Source organism: Cornus florida, unplaced genomic scaffold (genome assembly GCF_030987335.1).
Source record: "Cornus florida cultivar Cherokee Brave unplaced genomic scaffold, ASM3098733v1 CherokeeBrave_3.0.0_Hap2_Chr05, whole genome shotgun sequence".
NCBI lineage: Eukaryota > Viridiplantae > Streptophyta > Magnoliopsida > Cornales > Cornaceae > Cornus > Cornus florida.
In genome coordinates this window covers 96,869,777-96,883,963 of record NW_026775575.1, presented here as the reverse complement: position 1 = coordinate 96,883,963, position 14,187 = coordinate 96,869,777, and the positions used below count along the sequence as shown (strand labels likewise).

Genomic DNA, 14,187 nt, shown 5'->3' with positions numbered 1-14,187 from the left:
TAAAAAAAGTTACATATATCCCCCTTCTTAAATTATACCATATTTTTTTCCCTTTAAAAGTTCTCTAATTTTTCTTTTCCTTTTTTTTTTTTTTTTCTTAAAATTTTTCTTTTTTCACTTATATATGTATAATCCATGTACTGTAACAAAATTTTCCCTTCTTTTTTCTTTTATTTTTCTTCTACTTATATAAATCAATTCATACGTACATCGCTTCAAAACGAGAATACCCACCTAGTACTATAGCTGTAATTGAAAATATTATTAATCAATATTTTGGTTCTTATTTGTTTTCTTACACTACTTATTTTAGCATATTATATTACAATTTATTTTTTTTCTTGTTTGCTTTTTGATTTAAACAATTTATTTTTTTCATACTTGTTGAATTTTTTTTTTTGGTCCAATCAAGTACAACACTGTGCCTCTGTTAAATAAAATCGGCTCGGCCTATGCAAACAGTTAAGTTTCAAATAATAATAATAATAATTTAAACCGCTTTCCTTCTCCACCCTAAACGTACAGTTTATTATTATGAAAGATTAAGTGAAATAGAATAATTCCCCGTTAATCTTTCCATCCTCATCCTCTAAGGGAGGGGAGGAGAAGGGAGGGGGTGTCCGGACATGGGCAAAAAAATGAGTGTACGTGTTTTCTTTTTATTCAAAAAAAATAAAATTTTGTGTCTGAGTGGAGACACTTAAACCTGCCCCTTTTGAACAATACGTCACACTTCAATAAATTGAGTTTGCTATTTAGAAACAAGGGAGGGACTAGGTTCAACTACCTGCGTCTCCTGTCCGACATTAACCCTTGAATGCAAATATATTTATGTATTCATTTATTATTGATTTTAATTAATAAGTTAAATGGACAAGTGCAGAAAACAACCTTAAAGTATACTCCGCATAACACTTTTACTCCCTATTTGAAAAAAGTGTGCAAAAAACACCCCAAATCTTTTCATATTGTGCAAAAATACCTCTCAATAAAAAATCTGACATAAATTAGTATTGTAATACCAGTTTTGCCCTTTTACTCTTTTGAAAATATCCAAGGAGGGTATATATGCTACTAATCTCATAGTATAGAGGTGTTACGTGCACAATACTTTGTTTTTTTTTTTTTTTTTTTTGTTGAAACCTTGAAAATTGGTAGAACAAGGTTTTGAATTTTTTGAGATTTTAGTTTAATTTTTTCTACTAATTTTTTTTTCTTTATTTTATTTTATTTCGTACCAACACTATTACACATAAAAAATAAAAATAAAAAACTGAGTATCAAGTGCACTAGTTTTCGGAGTTTGGGCATATTTATTTTTTTTTAGTTTGCACTTTACTTTTGTTTTTATTTTTTTATCTTTACTTTTCTTTTATTTTTTTTATTTTTATTTTATATTTTTATCTTTACTTGTTCATTGTCGGCGTCCTCCAATAATATCATTTTTTATCATTTTACAAAATTATTTATTTTTATATATTTTATAAAATGGTTTAGTAAAAACAATTTAATAAATTTAGGAAGTTTAAATTTGTCAGAGGACCTATACGCACCAAATTGAAATTTAGGAGGTGTTTTTTTTACATATAAAGAATGTAATATATTCTGTAAACCTACTTTAAATAAGTTTTCTACACTTCACTCGTAAGTTGTGTAATAATAATAAGCTAATTTATTAAATATGTAGCAAAGTGCGGGTTGTTTGTGATACAAATGGTACTTTTTCTTTCCTTTTTCATAACCAATATCAATCACATACTTAGGATATATAATTAGTGTTTTTGCAATTGGCAGTCTGACTTGTGCCGTATACCTGGGACCACGTGCATGAAAATATCATGTTTTAAATTTTAATTGAATTCAAGGGTTTTAATTGAATTCAAAACTTGGGAATTTTGGGCAACTCCGCCCTAAAATCATAAATTTGTGTGCAAAACGTGTAATAAATTACATTCACCTTTTTCAAAGTAATAAGGTACAAGAGATTTGTCGGTAATTAGAATATTTTGACACACACACTCTCTCTCTCACACACATTAAGATCCTTGTAATTATTAAGGGCGAATTTAAGGATGAGATTGAGCCCACAAAGTTTTTTATTTTTAGCCCAGCAAAATATATATATATATATATATATATATAATATTAAGTTCACCTGAAAAAACATTAGCCCACTCATTAACAAATCTGCCCTAAACTACCATCTTTTTCAAATTAAAAAAAGTAGAAAGTGGCAAGAAGATAATTAGAATATTTTGACTCTCTCACCCTCTCTAATTAAGACCCTTGAAATCATGTGAAGTTACGGATGGACTAAAGTGGGAGTGGCAGGTCAAATCATGTGAAACAAACATGGTACGCCAATTATTACCTCTCTCTCTTTCTTTAATTAAGATTCTTGCGATTACCTTTTTCAAAGTAAAAAACCTACCATTAGAATATTTTAACTCTCTCTCCAATTAAGACCCTTGTGATAATGTGAAGTTAGGCTATGTTTGGTACGTGATTTTGAAATAAAAAATAGCATTAGTTATAAAAAAAAAAAAAAAAAGAAAAAAAATAAAATGATAATTTTAATCTCTTATTATGTTCAATTGATTAATAAAGAAAAAAAATAAAAAAAAAAGAATAATAATCATGTTTGAAAAAAAAAAAAAAAAAAGAAAGAAAAAGAAAAGAAAGAATTATTTTAATAAATTAACTATTATACTCTTTTATATTATTTTAAAAGATATATATATATATATATATATATATATATATATATATATATATAGTCTCTTGTACATTTGGCAGGCCCATAGATGATGGGCCACAAGAAAAGAAAAGAAAAAAGTCAAGGCAAATCATTTCAGCCTCCCCAATCTCGCCTCCATCTCTATTCTCGTTCTCAACTATGAACTTGCCCTCACTCTCCTCTTTTTCTCTTTCTCTCTCTGCACTACAAGAATCAGAAGTTCAAAACCCATATATTTCAGTTTATCTATTTGTCTGTAAAAATCAAAAGTTAAAAACCCGTATCGATATATCATTTCAGATTGTTCAGAAAATCAAAACCCATATCTTTCAATTTCCGTAGCCGCTGTTCCAATTCGAGTTCGCCGTTCGCAAGCTTCAGCGCTGGCCTGCCGTCTTTCACTCTCTCTGCAACTGCTAACTTGTATGTATATGTAATCTTGAGGGCGAATTTGGCATCACAAATAACATATCAACCATCTCCTTCACTTTCCTTCATTTTCCTCCCATTTTTGGAAAGATAAGCAAAATACTGTTGAAGCTTTAACATAACCCTCCAAAATCTTTCATTTCCTTTCAACAATTTTTGCCAAACACAAATTTTTAATTACCCTCCATCACCTTTCCTTCATTTTCCTTCTTTTTCCATTACACCAAACTAACCCTCAGGGATATTTGTATTTGTTGTGATAAATGTCTAGTTGATGGAGGGATATTTTACCAAAAAAATATCTATATAGGGTTAATTTAAAAAAAAAATGTATTATTTTAAATTTTTATCATAAACTTGATCTTAAGCTGTTTCAGAAAACTCCAACGCTATAAAAAAAAAAAAAAAAAAAAAAAATAGGGTAAAGTACAGCCACACCTCCTGAGGTTTGGCAAAATGACACTCAGATAAAACTTACCTGTTTTTTTAGACAAAAACACCCCCTGAAGGTTAAAAAATGGACAAAGAGACCCTTTACATGAGAAATTGAACAAATTACCCTTTGACCATTTAGGAGACTTTTTTTAAGTTTACAATTTAATAAATTAGACCAATCTACCTTCATGAACAATTTATGCATAAAAAAAAAAAAAGTAACCAAAAAAATAAAAAACTTTTTATTGTTCACTTTTTTTTTTTTTGTTATTTACTTTATAAATGTCCAACTTCTTAAAAATGTAGACGACTAAAATGATTTTTTAATCCAATAAATATATTTCAAATAAATTATATTTTGTTCATACTTTTTTTCTTTTTCTTTTTTATTTTTAAATTAAGATGCTTAATTCTTTCATCTAAAAAAATTAAACCAATCATTTTTCCTTAAAAATAAAAAAATATGGTACCAATATAACTTTATACATCTTAAATAATAAATCCAATATTATACATTTCCCAACATAAAAGGGAAAAAATAATAATAATAAAACAAAGGGGAAAAAATAATAAAACAATGGGGGGAAAAAAAAACAAAGACATGCATAAAGTTAAGATGTATAAAGTTATACTGGTACTTATTTTCTTTTATATTGGGAAATGCATAATATTTGATATATAATTTAAGATGCATAAAGTTATATTGGTACTATATTTTTTATTTTTAAGGAAAAGAGATTGGATTAATTTTTTTTAGATGAAAGAATTAAGCATCTTAATTTTAAAATAAAAAAGAAAAAAAAAAAGAAGTAATAACAAAATATAATTTATTTAAAATATATGTATTGAATCAAAAATTCATTTTAGACGTATACATTTTTAAGAAGTTGGAACATTTAAAAAAAAAAAAAAAATAGAAGTTAAAAATACAAAGTTTTTTTTTTATTTTTTTTTTAAAATTGTAAAGTTAAAAAAGTTTCTTAAACAGTTAAAGGGTAATTTGGTCAATTTTTTATGTAAAGGAATGTCTTTGTCCATTTTTGAACCTTCAGGGGGTGTCTTTGTCCAAAAAATAGGTAATTTTCATCTGAGTATCCTTTTGCCATTACCCAAAAATATATATATCACATTATAAACTAATTTTTTAAAAAATTTACTAAAATACCCTCCTCTTTCTCAACCCCTCACTCTCAAACTCTCCCCTCTCAAAACAAACCCATCAGCTGGTTATGGTAGATCATTCTCTCACATGTAAATATAGGAAATTACATAGGGGTAGAGAGAGAAAGCGAGATCATCTCTATCTCGTCTTCTCTGGCTCATTCTCTAATCAATTATAAGAAGAAGACGTTGATGATGGTCTCGACAGTTACAGTTTGGGGACTTTCTTTGTGTCTCAGTTGGGCTTTGTTCTTTACGCCCTCGAAAATGTGAGATTTATCTCTTTTTTTTACCATTTACGAACTGTATGTTTCCTCGGAAAATTTTCACTCGGGAAGTTCAGTTTTCATGGTCCGGTTGTTTCCATGGAAAAGTTTTATACCGGGAAAGAAGTGAAGTGTGTGTCGAACTGTAATTATTATCAATATTAGTTTTTATTTGGTGGGAACTGTTTCAATATCTAACGATTAGTTTAACTGTCCTGAGAAAATTTCTGCGAAGGAACCGTTTTGTATCAAAACAAACAGAGCTTTAAAGTTCTGTACGTGTTCATTGAGAATACTTTTCCAAATCAATTGATGCGCAAACGAAATATATATTAGTTTGATTCAATGTTTTATTGTATACTCATTATTTATCTTCCATCAAGGAAAGTGCAAGAGAGAGAGATCAGAGAATGGATTGTGGGTTGAGATATGTATGTAGGCAAGCGTACGGTGAAGGCAAGCATCAAGATGGGACATCCAACATATGTCTATGGAAAGCCACTCACACCCAATACTAGCCCCTCCAAATTACCACTACACCAGGAATTCCAATCCATGGGGGTCACAATCATCCAACCAATGGGTCTGTTTTAGAGGGAGGGGGGTTGAAGAAGAGGGTATATTTGTAATTTTAGAAAAATTATTTTCAATTTTTAATTTAACATTAAATAATAATAAGATCAAATTTGTCATTTCACATCCTGATTAACGGGTCGGACACATATATTATGCTACCTCTATCCCAAAATATATGTTCTGCGTGGGAATTTCAACTTTTTATGGTGGTGGAATTTATGATAGTGGAGTTTTAATAGTTTTTTATTATATTGGATTTACTTTTTAAGGTGGTGGAGTTTATCCAACTTTTTACGGTAGTGAAGTTTTAATAATTTTTTTTTATATTGATAAGAGTAAAGTTTCAAATATATCCTTACTAAAATACAAAATAGTGTTCAATAAGTAATGCAATTGTTTAGTTAAAATGATATTTTGAAAATGTTATAAAAAAGGTACATTCAATTTTAGAATGACACATATTTTTTTGGGGTATCTCAAAATAGAAAAATCAAGAATTATTTTGAAACCGAGGGAGCATATGAGAGGGAGATGACAATTTTTTGTGCTATTTTTTCTATAGTGAGAGGTGTATTTTGTTCCGGAGAGACGAAAGTCAAAATTGTTGATTTTCAATCGTTAAATGAAAATCCCAGCAATTTTATTGAATTGCTGTCATTTTGGCATGCACTAAAGTATTTGAATCAACCAAAAAATTGGGCTTCCACTACAAATGGAAATTTTCAATTGGTTTTGGGCTGTATTCCATTAATTGGGTTGGAATTCTTTGAATCACCAAAAATTTGGCTCTATTTATATATTGATATATCTATTCACATCACATATAAAAATATATTTCTTTTCATTATAATTTTCCAAGGCCAAGCATCCAAATAATTAAAAGTTCATTTTATATTTTCCAACAATAATAAGGTAATATATATATATATATATATATATATATATATATATATATATATATGTCTATTCCATTCCGGTATTACTTTGCTCATATAATATGTTACGTAATACATATTACCATACATAATACAGTAAAAGATAAAGAAAATAACTCTTGTAATTCTGAAGTATAAAACTTCATAATGCCAACAATAATAATACAAGTGGTGATATAAAATTAAAAGGATGTGTACTACTTAGAAAATTCGCGTATAATATGTGAATTAAATGCGTACGTACGAATTTTGAAAAGATACGGTAAAACACGCGTTTTTTTTCATTTTCCTGTATTTAACGCGTTTATTGGTTTTGGTTCCTTCATTTAATTCGTGTTTATACTTTAGGGTAACCTAATTGTTTTTTTTATTTCGTTCACATTTCTAATGGTATATTTTTCTCAAACACACATTCTTAAGACAAACTATCGCTTGTTTTTTGGTATATATAGCCCATCTCTTTCACACTATCAAAATAATACTATTTATTATGCAATCTCGGAAAAGGATGTGACTACTCAGTTGTTCTACTATCACTCTATTTTTTTTTTTAATCTCTTATTATTGTTAATTCAGTGCTTAATCTTTAATCAAAGTAATAAAACACATATATACCTTGTGTAACACTATAATTTTGAAGAATCATAGATTTTTATTAATATTTGTAGACATTTACAAATTTTTTGTTTTGTTTTGATATCTTTTAAATTTTGTTAGTATCTTTATTATTATTATTATTATTATTATTTTGGAAGTTAGTTAATCACCACATTCACTTGATGTTTTAGTAAAATATAAAAATATTTTCACAAGTATCACACCATATACTTATGCATTTATTATAAATATATAGGCTATCAAAAAAAAAAAAAAAAAAAAAGATGTATTTTGGGATCATGTTGAATAAAACTCTAACTATCATGAAGGTATTTCAATAGTCAAATCACATTTATCCGGAATAAAAGATAGACATATTGAAATTTGTTCAAAAGTACCTTAAGAAGTTCAAGCAGTTGCATTTTATTTTTAATTTAGTCAACATAGTTGATTAATTGAATTATAATTTTTTTCATTAATTTTATAAAGAATTGATCATGTTATGGTGATTAATTATATTTAGATAATTTACATTTGTTATGATTATTGTGATAGTGTTAATTGTAATATATTTATTTTATTATTTGTTATATATTATTCACTGTCTTTACAAATATATGATATATAAGAAAATAATGAGATGTGTATAGCCGAATTTTTTGTTCTGAATTTTTAGTGCATATAATGTATTATACAAGTACGTATCCTTATTTTTAAACGAATTTTTTAACATTTTTTTTTTAAAAAAAAATATTCAATTATACTCGTACGCTTCCGTACCAGCATTTTTCTCATATCGTATTTTACTAAGTATATAATACAAGAAATGTAGGTACAAGAGATCGAGTTTGGCTAGGGAAATACACTAGCATAAACACAGATAGTACAAAAACACTGAATTAATTAAAAGACACTGAAGCTTTGAGGGATCCACTTTAATGATTCAAATTACTCATTCGCTTAATTAAACATTAAAGGAAGCATCTGTGATATGATCAGTATGGTTTTCATCAGAGCTAGGCATGGAACATACTGGAAGTATCTCACAAGTCTTGGTGGTGCTTGGCTTCAGAGTAGTAGTAGTAGTAGCTAGTTTCTCCTCTGTTTCTTTCTTGTTGTATATCACATACAGAACCATTTGAAGTACCCCAAAGATGAAACCAATAATATTTGGAAGCTGCAAAGTTTGTAAAAATGAAAATGAAAAGAAAGAGGAATCGAATAAATGGTCACATGTAAAAAAAATTAAAAATCGAACTTTCTATTTTAAAGGATGTCTGGCTCCAAAATAGAGTGCTATAGGCCCCTGATTCAATATGACTAGAAAGCATGAGCCAATACTATTACTACAAAGGGACTTGTTCTAGTCCTAGTCCTCCAATTGATCAATTTTTAGAAAGGATCAAGATTGAGCCTTTGGAGCTCATTTTTTAGCACTTAGAAAGATTGTTATATATATATATATATATATATATGCAAGATTAACTGTGTGAATGGCTGACCATTCTAATAAAAAGGTAGATGATATATAATTTCATGAGAGTTACAGCTCCATTTTAAGGGAACAGTTGTGGATATATCTTCTAGAGACACAGCAATTACCGTGATAAAGTAGTCTTTTTGTAGTAAACCATAAAAGAACCACACAATAGCGCTTAGTGTGAGGAAAAATGACAGCGAAAATGGCATGAATTCCACACTCTTGGTGCGTATCACCTGTGTCTGCATAGCAAAAGCAGCAACCAGCAGTGAAATCACATTACAAGTTGTTCATATTTTTTTCCTATATATGTCAAGTGAGTAGATGAAAATGAAGGGGACATAGACAAGGCATATTAAAAGTTGTTTATTTGCAATATATATATATATATATATCCTCACCATAATGCTCAAAGGTGCTGCGAATACGCTCACAGAAAAGACAAGACAAATCCATCCAAGTAGGTGGATTCGGGTGGATCCTTTTACTAAGAAGTGGGATAAAAGAAGAACCAGCCAAAATCCCCCAAAGTTCAATAAAACAAGTATCTTGAAAGTTGAAATCTGCAATGTTAATAATACAAGTCTATTTTTAATTCAGAAAATTATATATTTCACAAACCGAAAATCTTCAAACAAGTTTACTAAAAACATAAGTACATACCCTGGCTGTCTTTGGTGCATAAGCAATGTAAATTGCAACATAAATGGTCTCGATGACACAACCAACTGAGTTGATGGTGATGAGAAGGTAAGCACCGGACTTAAGTGAACCATAGTATAGCCACAGCATGGAACTGAAAAGCGCAACCAAATAAGGGAGTGATTGGAACCCTTCAGTTGATTTCTTCTTGATCACCTTATAAAATGTTGTCCTGCAATTAAGGGTAGTCAAATTTTAGTTCAAGTTAGTCCTCCTGTCAAACCTTAAAATGTGATCAATTAAGAAGAAGAACAAGGATTAACTTACACTGGAGCAAGAAAGACCATAAAGGAGATCATATTACCTGCATGTGACATTATTGTTGATAATTAAAAAGGTAAAAAGTTAGTTAATAATAACATTAGTATTTAATGTTACATAATTAGTTGCAAATTTAAGGAATGGTTACTATGAATAGAAAGTTATCAAAACATAATGAATATATATATATATTTATATATATATATATATATATAATAAATAAAAAAGGAAAAAAAAAAAAAAAAAAAGAGAATCTTCCATGCACAAAGAGAATTAAAAGGTTTCCAATCTACAACTATGAACACAAACATTTATTTATAAATAAATAAACTATGTAGAATAACATTTTAATTCCACTTTAGAAATTTAGTTGAAGTATAGACCCTTTGTAACTCTGTAACTACTATATGTATGCTCACCTAGAATGCCAAAGGTAAAAACCCACGGAATGGAAAACATTGCCATCTGTGTGTGGGTGTGTGATGGAAGAATGAATAAACTGGGTCCCAAAAGGGGAAACCTAGATATTTCTGGCTCTTCCAAGCAATGTCACAGTGATGGCACATATATATAGCAAAAGATGTAGGGGTCGTGTGATTTGTGTTTGCGTGGTTAGTGTAGTATGGTATGCCAACCATGCACTCAAGCTGACACAACAGCTTCATCATCATCCACTATCTAGGAATTAAGCTGCCACATGCACCTGCACTAGTAGATTCGACCCGATTGCAAACCTAATACTGAGTCACATTTGGTTTAACTGCACCTACGGAATACCAATTCTCGTTCTATCAGATCTCAAAATTACATTTTTTTCATGCCATAGGAGAAATATTTAATATTTTGTAACTTTTATTGGAGGTGTAAATGAACTCGAATTCTTCTATAATAATATATATATATATATAATAAAATAAAAAATTGTCTTGATATAATCATTAAGAACTTATTATTATTATTTTTTCATAATTTTTAGACACAATGTCAAATTGAACTATTTTTAGATGTTCATTTTTAGGATTTCTTTATTAATACAAATACAAAAGCAGATTATCTTTTATTTATTATGTGAGATATAATTTTTGTAATTGACAAATTTCGATGTCAAACCAAGTCTTGATGGAGTTGTAATTTCAAATTACTATATCAAGATCTAGATTGGATGCGGAATTGGAAGGTCGTTCGAAGATGGTAAACTCATATCATCAAAACAGGAAAGAACAACACTTTTAGGAAGGTGTTTCCCACTTAGGACACTAAACCTACCTGATATATTCTTTATGTTACCAAAACAGAATTCTTTCCAAGTTTTCAAAACTTTATTCCAAGATTTTGTGAAGTGGGAACCGGTACCACAATTGGGAACCGGTTCAAGAACCTTACATCCGAAGAAAACCATTTTGTCCTTTGGGAACCGGTTCCACATCTGACTATCGGTACCACTATTGTTTCATATTAAGGTAACTTTGTCATGTTTTATTTCAAAGTTCCTAGTTGGTTTAGAATTATACCAAAAGTCCTATGCACGATATTTCTTTTATTTTATGAAGGATTAGGTCTTTGAATATTCTATATAAACCTTGATATTCATCTAAGTTTAGTATAGCTTTTGCATTACAACTTCATATTTCATCAAAGTCTTATAAAAATTATTTTTGCAAAAAATCTATTTGATTTCTCTGTCATTCTTTCTAGAACACACACATAAACATAAGAGTGAGTTTAGAGTGTTGTTCAAATCTTGATTGTGATCAAAATCTTGCATCTACAACGATCAGAGAAAAACAGATCTACTTCTACATTGAATTTAGATATTGAAAAACAGAAGTAAAAGCGATCGCACTTTAAAAGGGTCAAAGTAATTGAGGGGTGTTGTTTAATCTACCTGCAACACTTCTACATAGATCAAGAATAAGCCTGAGGTCAAGTACTTTTGGACGGGACGTCGCAAAGCCAGAAGATTGTCAACGATTGGTATTTGGTAGAATGATAGGGTATTAGCCTGATTCAAAATTCAGTATACTTTGTTTCAAACATAGTGAATTAGTTTACTTTGGATTGCACGGTCCACGAGGTTTTCCCACACAACGAATTGGTCTATTTTACCAATTGTGGTTTCCTTGTTAAAAATTCTGGTGTCTATCTCTAACTCTATTACTTTGTTTTTTTTTATCTTGCATGTGTTAATTAATTGCTAAAAATTCTGATGTCATCTCTAATTTTATTACTTTACTTTATTTTTATATTCCATGTGTTAATTAATTACTAAAATAAATAAAATTAAAAAGACACATATCCATTTCTAAAAATACAAAACTTTTTAAATATTCTGATGTATATAACTCACATGTTCATCATTCATTAATAAAATTTGTGAACTATTTTCTCTTAACATTGTGATTCATTGCTTCCCTTTATCAGTTTGACATAATATTAATTCGAATGATTTAAGTTATCTATGCTAATCCGTAAAAGGTGTCCCATCCAACCACTCCTGAGCCCACACCAAAACACAATGCACTTTCTTTTTTAGTTCATCAGCCTCTATTCTCCTAATACCCTATTTGTCACCACCAACATTGATCATATTCTAACCTTCAAATTATAACAATGATATACTTAACAAATTTAGGGTTTCATAAAATTAAACTCCTTAATTTGAACAGTGGACAGCAAATGCTAGTAGCTATTGCGCTCTATCTCGTAGTTTTTTACTGACTGTCACCTGTCAATGGTGGATTCAAAACACTATTGATTAATTATGAGTGCCAATATGTGATCTGATGACAACACCATGCAACTACTGCAAGTAAATACAATAATGCTTCCAAACCCCACATCTATCTCCTTTTTGGTCTTTGGTTGGTTATTTTAAACGGGTTTGTATCAACACGTACAATGATAGTACACAAAATAATGAATTTATTGTAACTCTATGGTTGAACCATCTGTCTTTGTTGGAATGTTAGGATTGATCCCCAAATCTTAGGTGGAGACTAGAATTTGAGATTAGGAGTTTAAATTGATAAGGTTTTGAATTGCTTAGTGATTGTATCTCTCATGATAAGAATAATAAAAGATTAATTAGTTAAGTATGTCGTCGATGATCAGACTAGTCTTTTAGTATATATTCTCTAGGTGTGTACGAGCTAATAACATTGTGCAGGCATGCACGATCAATGTGACCAACTTATAAATATTCAATTTCTAATAAGTTAGCTAGCTTTTGGTTTCATGGTTAGATATTTTTGTAGCGCGTGATGGCTTAGTCATGCAATAAGCGCAAAGCACGCACTTCTTTGGTGGGCTAAAGGTCGTAGTACTTCTTGTTTCCTTGCCTTAATTTTATTTATTAATTGTTGATGCAAAATTTAAGTACGATTATAAGTCGAATCTGGGTTTTTTAAAACAAAAAAATAAAAATAAAAGTAAAAAGTAACGATAAGGTGTATTTCGATAATCAAATTAGTACCGAATATTATAAGTAGTAATTGTATTAAATTTTTAGCATACCTTGATGGACAACTCTGTTTACATGAGCATTAATGAAAATCAATTCTCACAGATAATTAGGGGTGGCAATTTATAACACGACATGACAACATGATACGAATACAACACGAGTTAAAAGAGTAATCGTGAATATAACCTATATAATATGTTATCTGTTTAAATTCAATTAATATGGATAGTTAAGTCATTTCAATATAAATCTTTTTTATGCCTTATGATTTTTATTTTTATGTTGAATATTTGAATTAATTATGACAAAATTTTTCTATTATTTAGTGTTTGATTAAATATTAAATGTCTCCTTTTAATAAACAGGTCATTAAATGGATTAACAAGTTTACCTGTTTAAAAAACGGGTTGGATTAGTATTGAGAATTCTTGACACAATTATTAAATGAGTTGTGTTAAAATTTACTTATTTAATATAATATTCTTACATCAATACGATATGATTGTAATCTCATGAATCGTCGTAAAAGAGTCACTGAAGTAATAATATTAAACTACTTCAAAATATTGAACAAAAAGGGTTCTATGGTGTAGTGGTTAGCACTCTGGACTTTGAATCCAGCGACCTGGGTTCGACTCCCGGTAGGACCTTTTTTAGTTTGATATATTATGGAAGAAGGTATTGGGCTGGGCCTTAGTTTGTCTAGTCCTTGTTTTATTTTGGTCCCATAAACCCAGCTAGAAAATGTACATACTTTACACACGTACAAAAAAATTTGCTTGAATTTCACATCATAAAACATAAAAATAAATAAATTACTCTGTTTTTGAAACTTCAAAAACTTTTCTTTTCAAATGAGATTAGTTCATGGTAATAATGGGTTTTGTTGTACTACTTTGCCACTGCATCTCTTTATTTAGCAAGGCATTCACTTAAATATAAATTGTTAACCAAAAAAATTATTTTTTTATAAAAAATTTGCATCTAACAAAAACAGGTTATAACTCTCTAAATATTATAATGGGAATTGTACATAAAATTGCAATTGTTGTGTTACTCGAGTGGTTATGTTCTATGTTTAGAAGTTCATGTTTGAACCTTGCATCTTCCTAACCACTAACAGTATAAGTTATAAGCTCAACTTA

At 29.1% G+C, this 14,187-nt stretch overlaps 1 protein-coding gene and 1 non-coding gene across 2 annotated transcripts; one reads left to right on the top strand and one right to left on the bottom strand.

The window, feature by feature from the left end:
* Nucleotides 1-8,100: 8,100 nt before the first annotated feature.
* On the bottom strand, nt 8,101-10,044 carry LOC132309793 (bidirectional sugar transporter SWEET15-like). Its single transcript, XM_059808069.1, has 6 exons — nt 9,999-10,044; nt 9,586-9,622; nt 9,280-9,490; nt 9,018-9,179; nt 8,739-8,858; nt 8,101-8,313 (listed from the first exon to the last, which is right to left on the bottom strand). The coding sequence occupies exons 1-6, from the start codon at nt 10,042-10,044 to the stop codon at nt 8,101-8,103; spliced, it is 789 nt and encodes a 262-aa protein (XP_059664052.1).
* Nucleotides 10,045-13,620: 3,576 nt separating this feature from the next.
* On the top strand, nt 13,621-13,692 carry TRNAQ-UUG (transfer RNA glutamine (anticodon UUG)). Its single transcript has one exon. It is a non-coding gene; the product is annotated as a tRNA-Gln (tRNA).
* Nucleotides 13,693-14,187: the final 495 nt, after the last annotated feature.

Excerpts from the sequence above, each read along its gene's own strand:
- LOC132309793 (XM_059808069.1), bottom strand. The coding sequence starts at position 10,044 with ATGGCAATGTTTTCCATTCCGTGGGTTTTTACCTTTGGCATTCTAG. Across the intron at positions 9,623-9,998 it reads TTTTACCTTTGGCATTCTAG|GTAATATGATCTCCTTTATG; the intron begins GTGAGCATACAT and ends TGTCACATGCAG. Across the intron at positions 9,180-9,279 it reads ATGCACCAAAGACAGCCAGG|ATTTCAACTTTCAAGATACT; the intron begins GTATGTACTTAT and ends TTAACATTGCAG.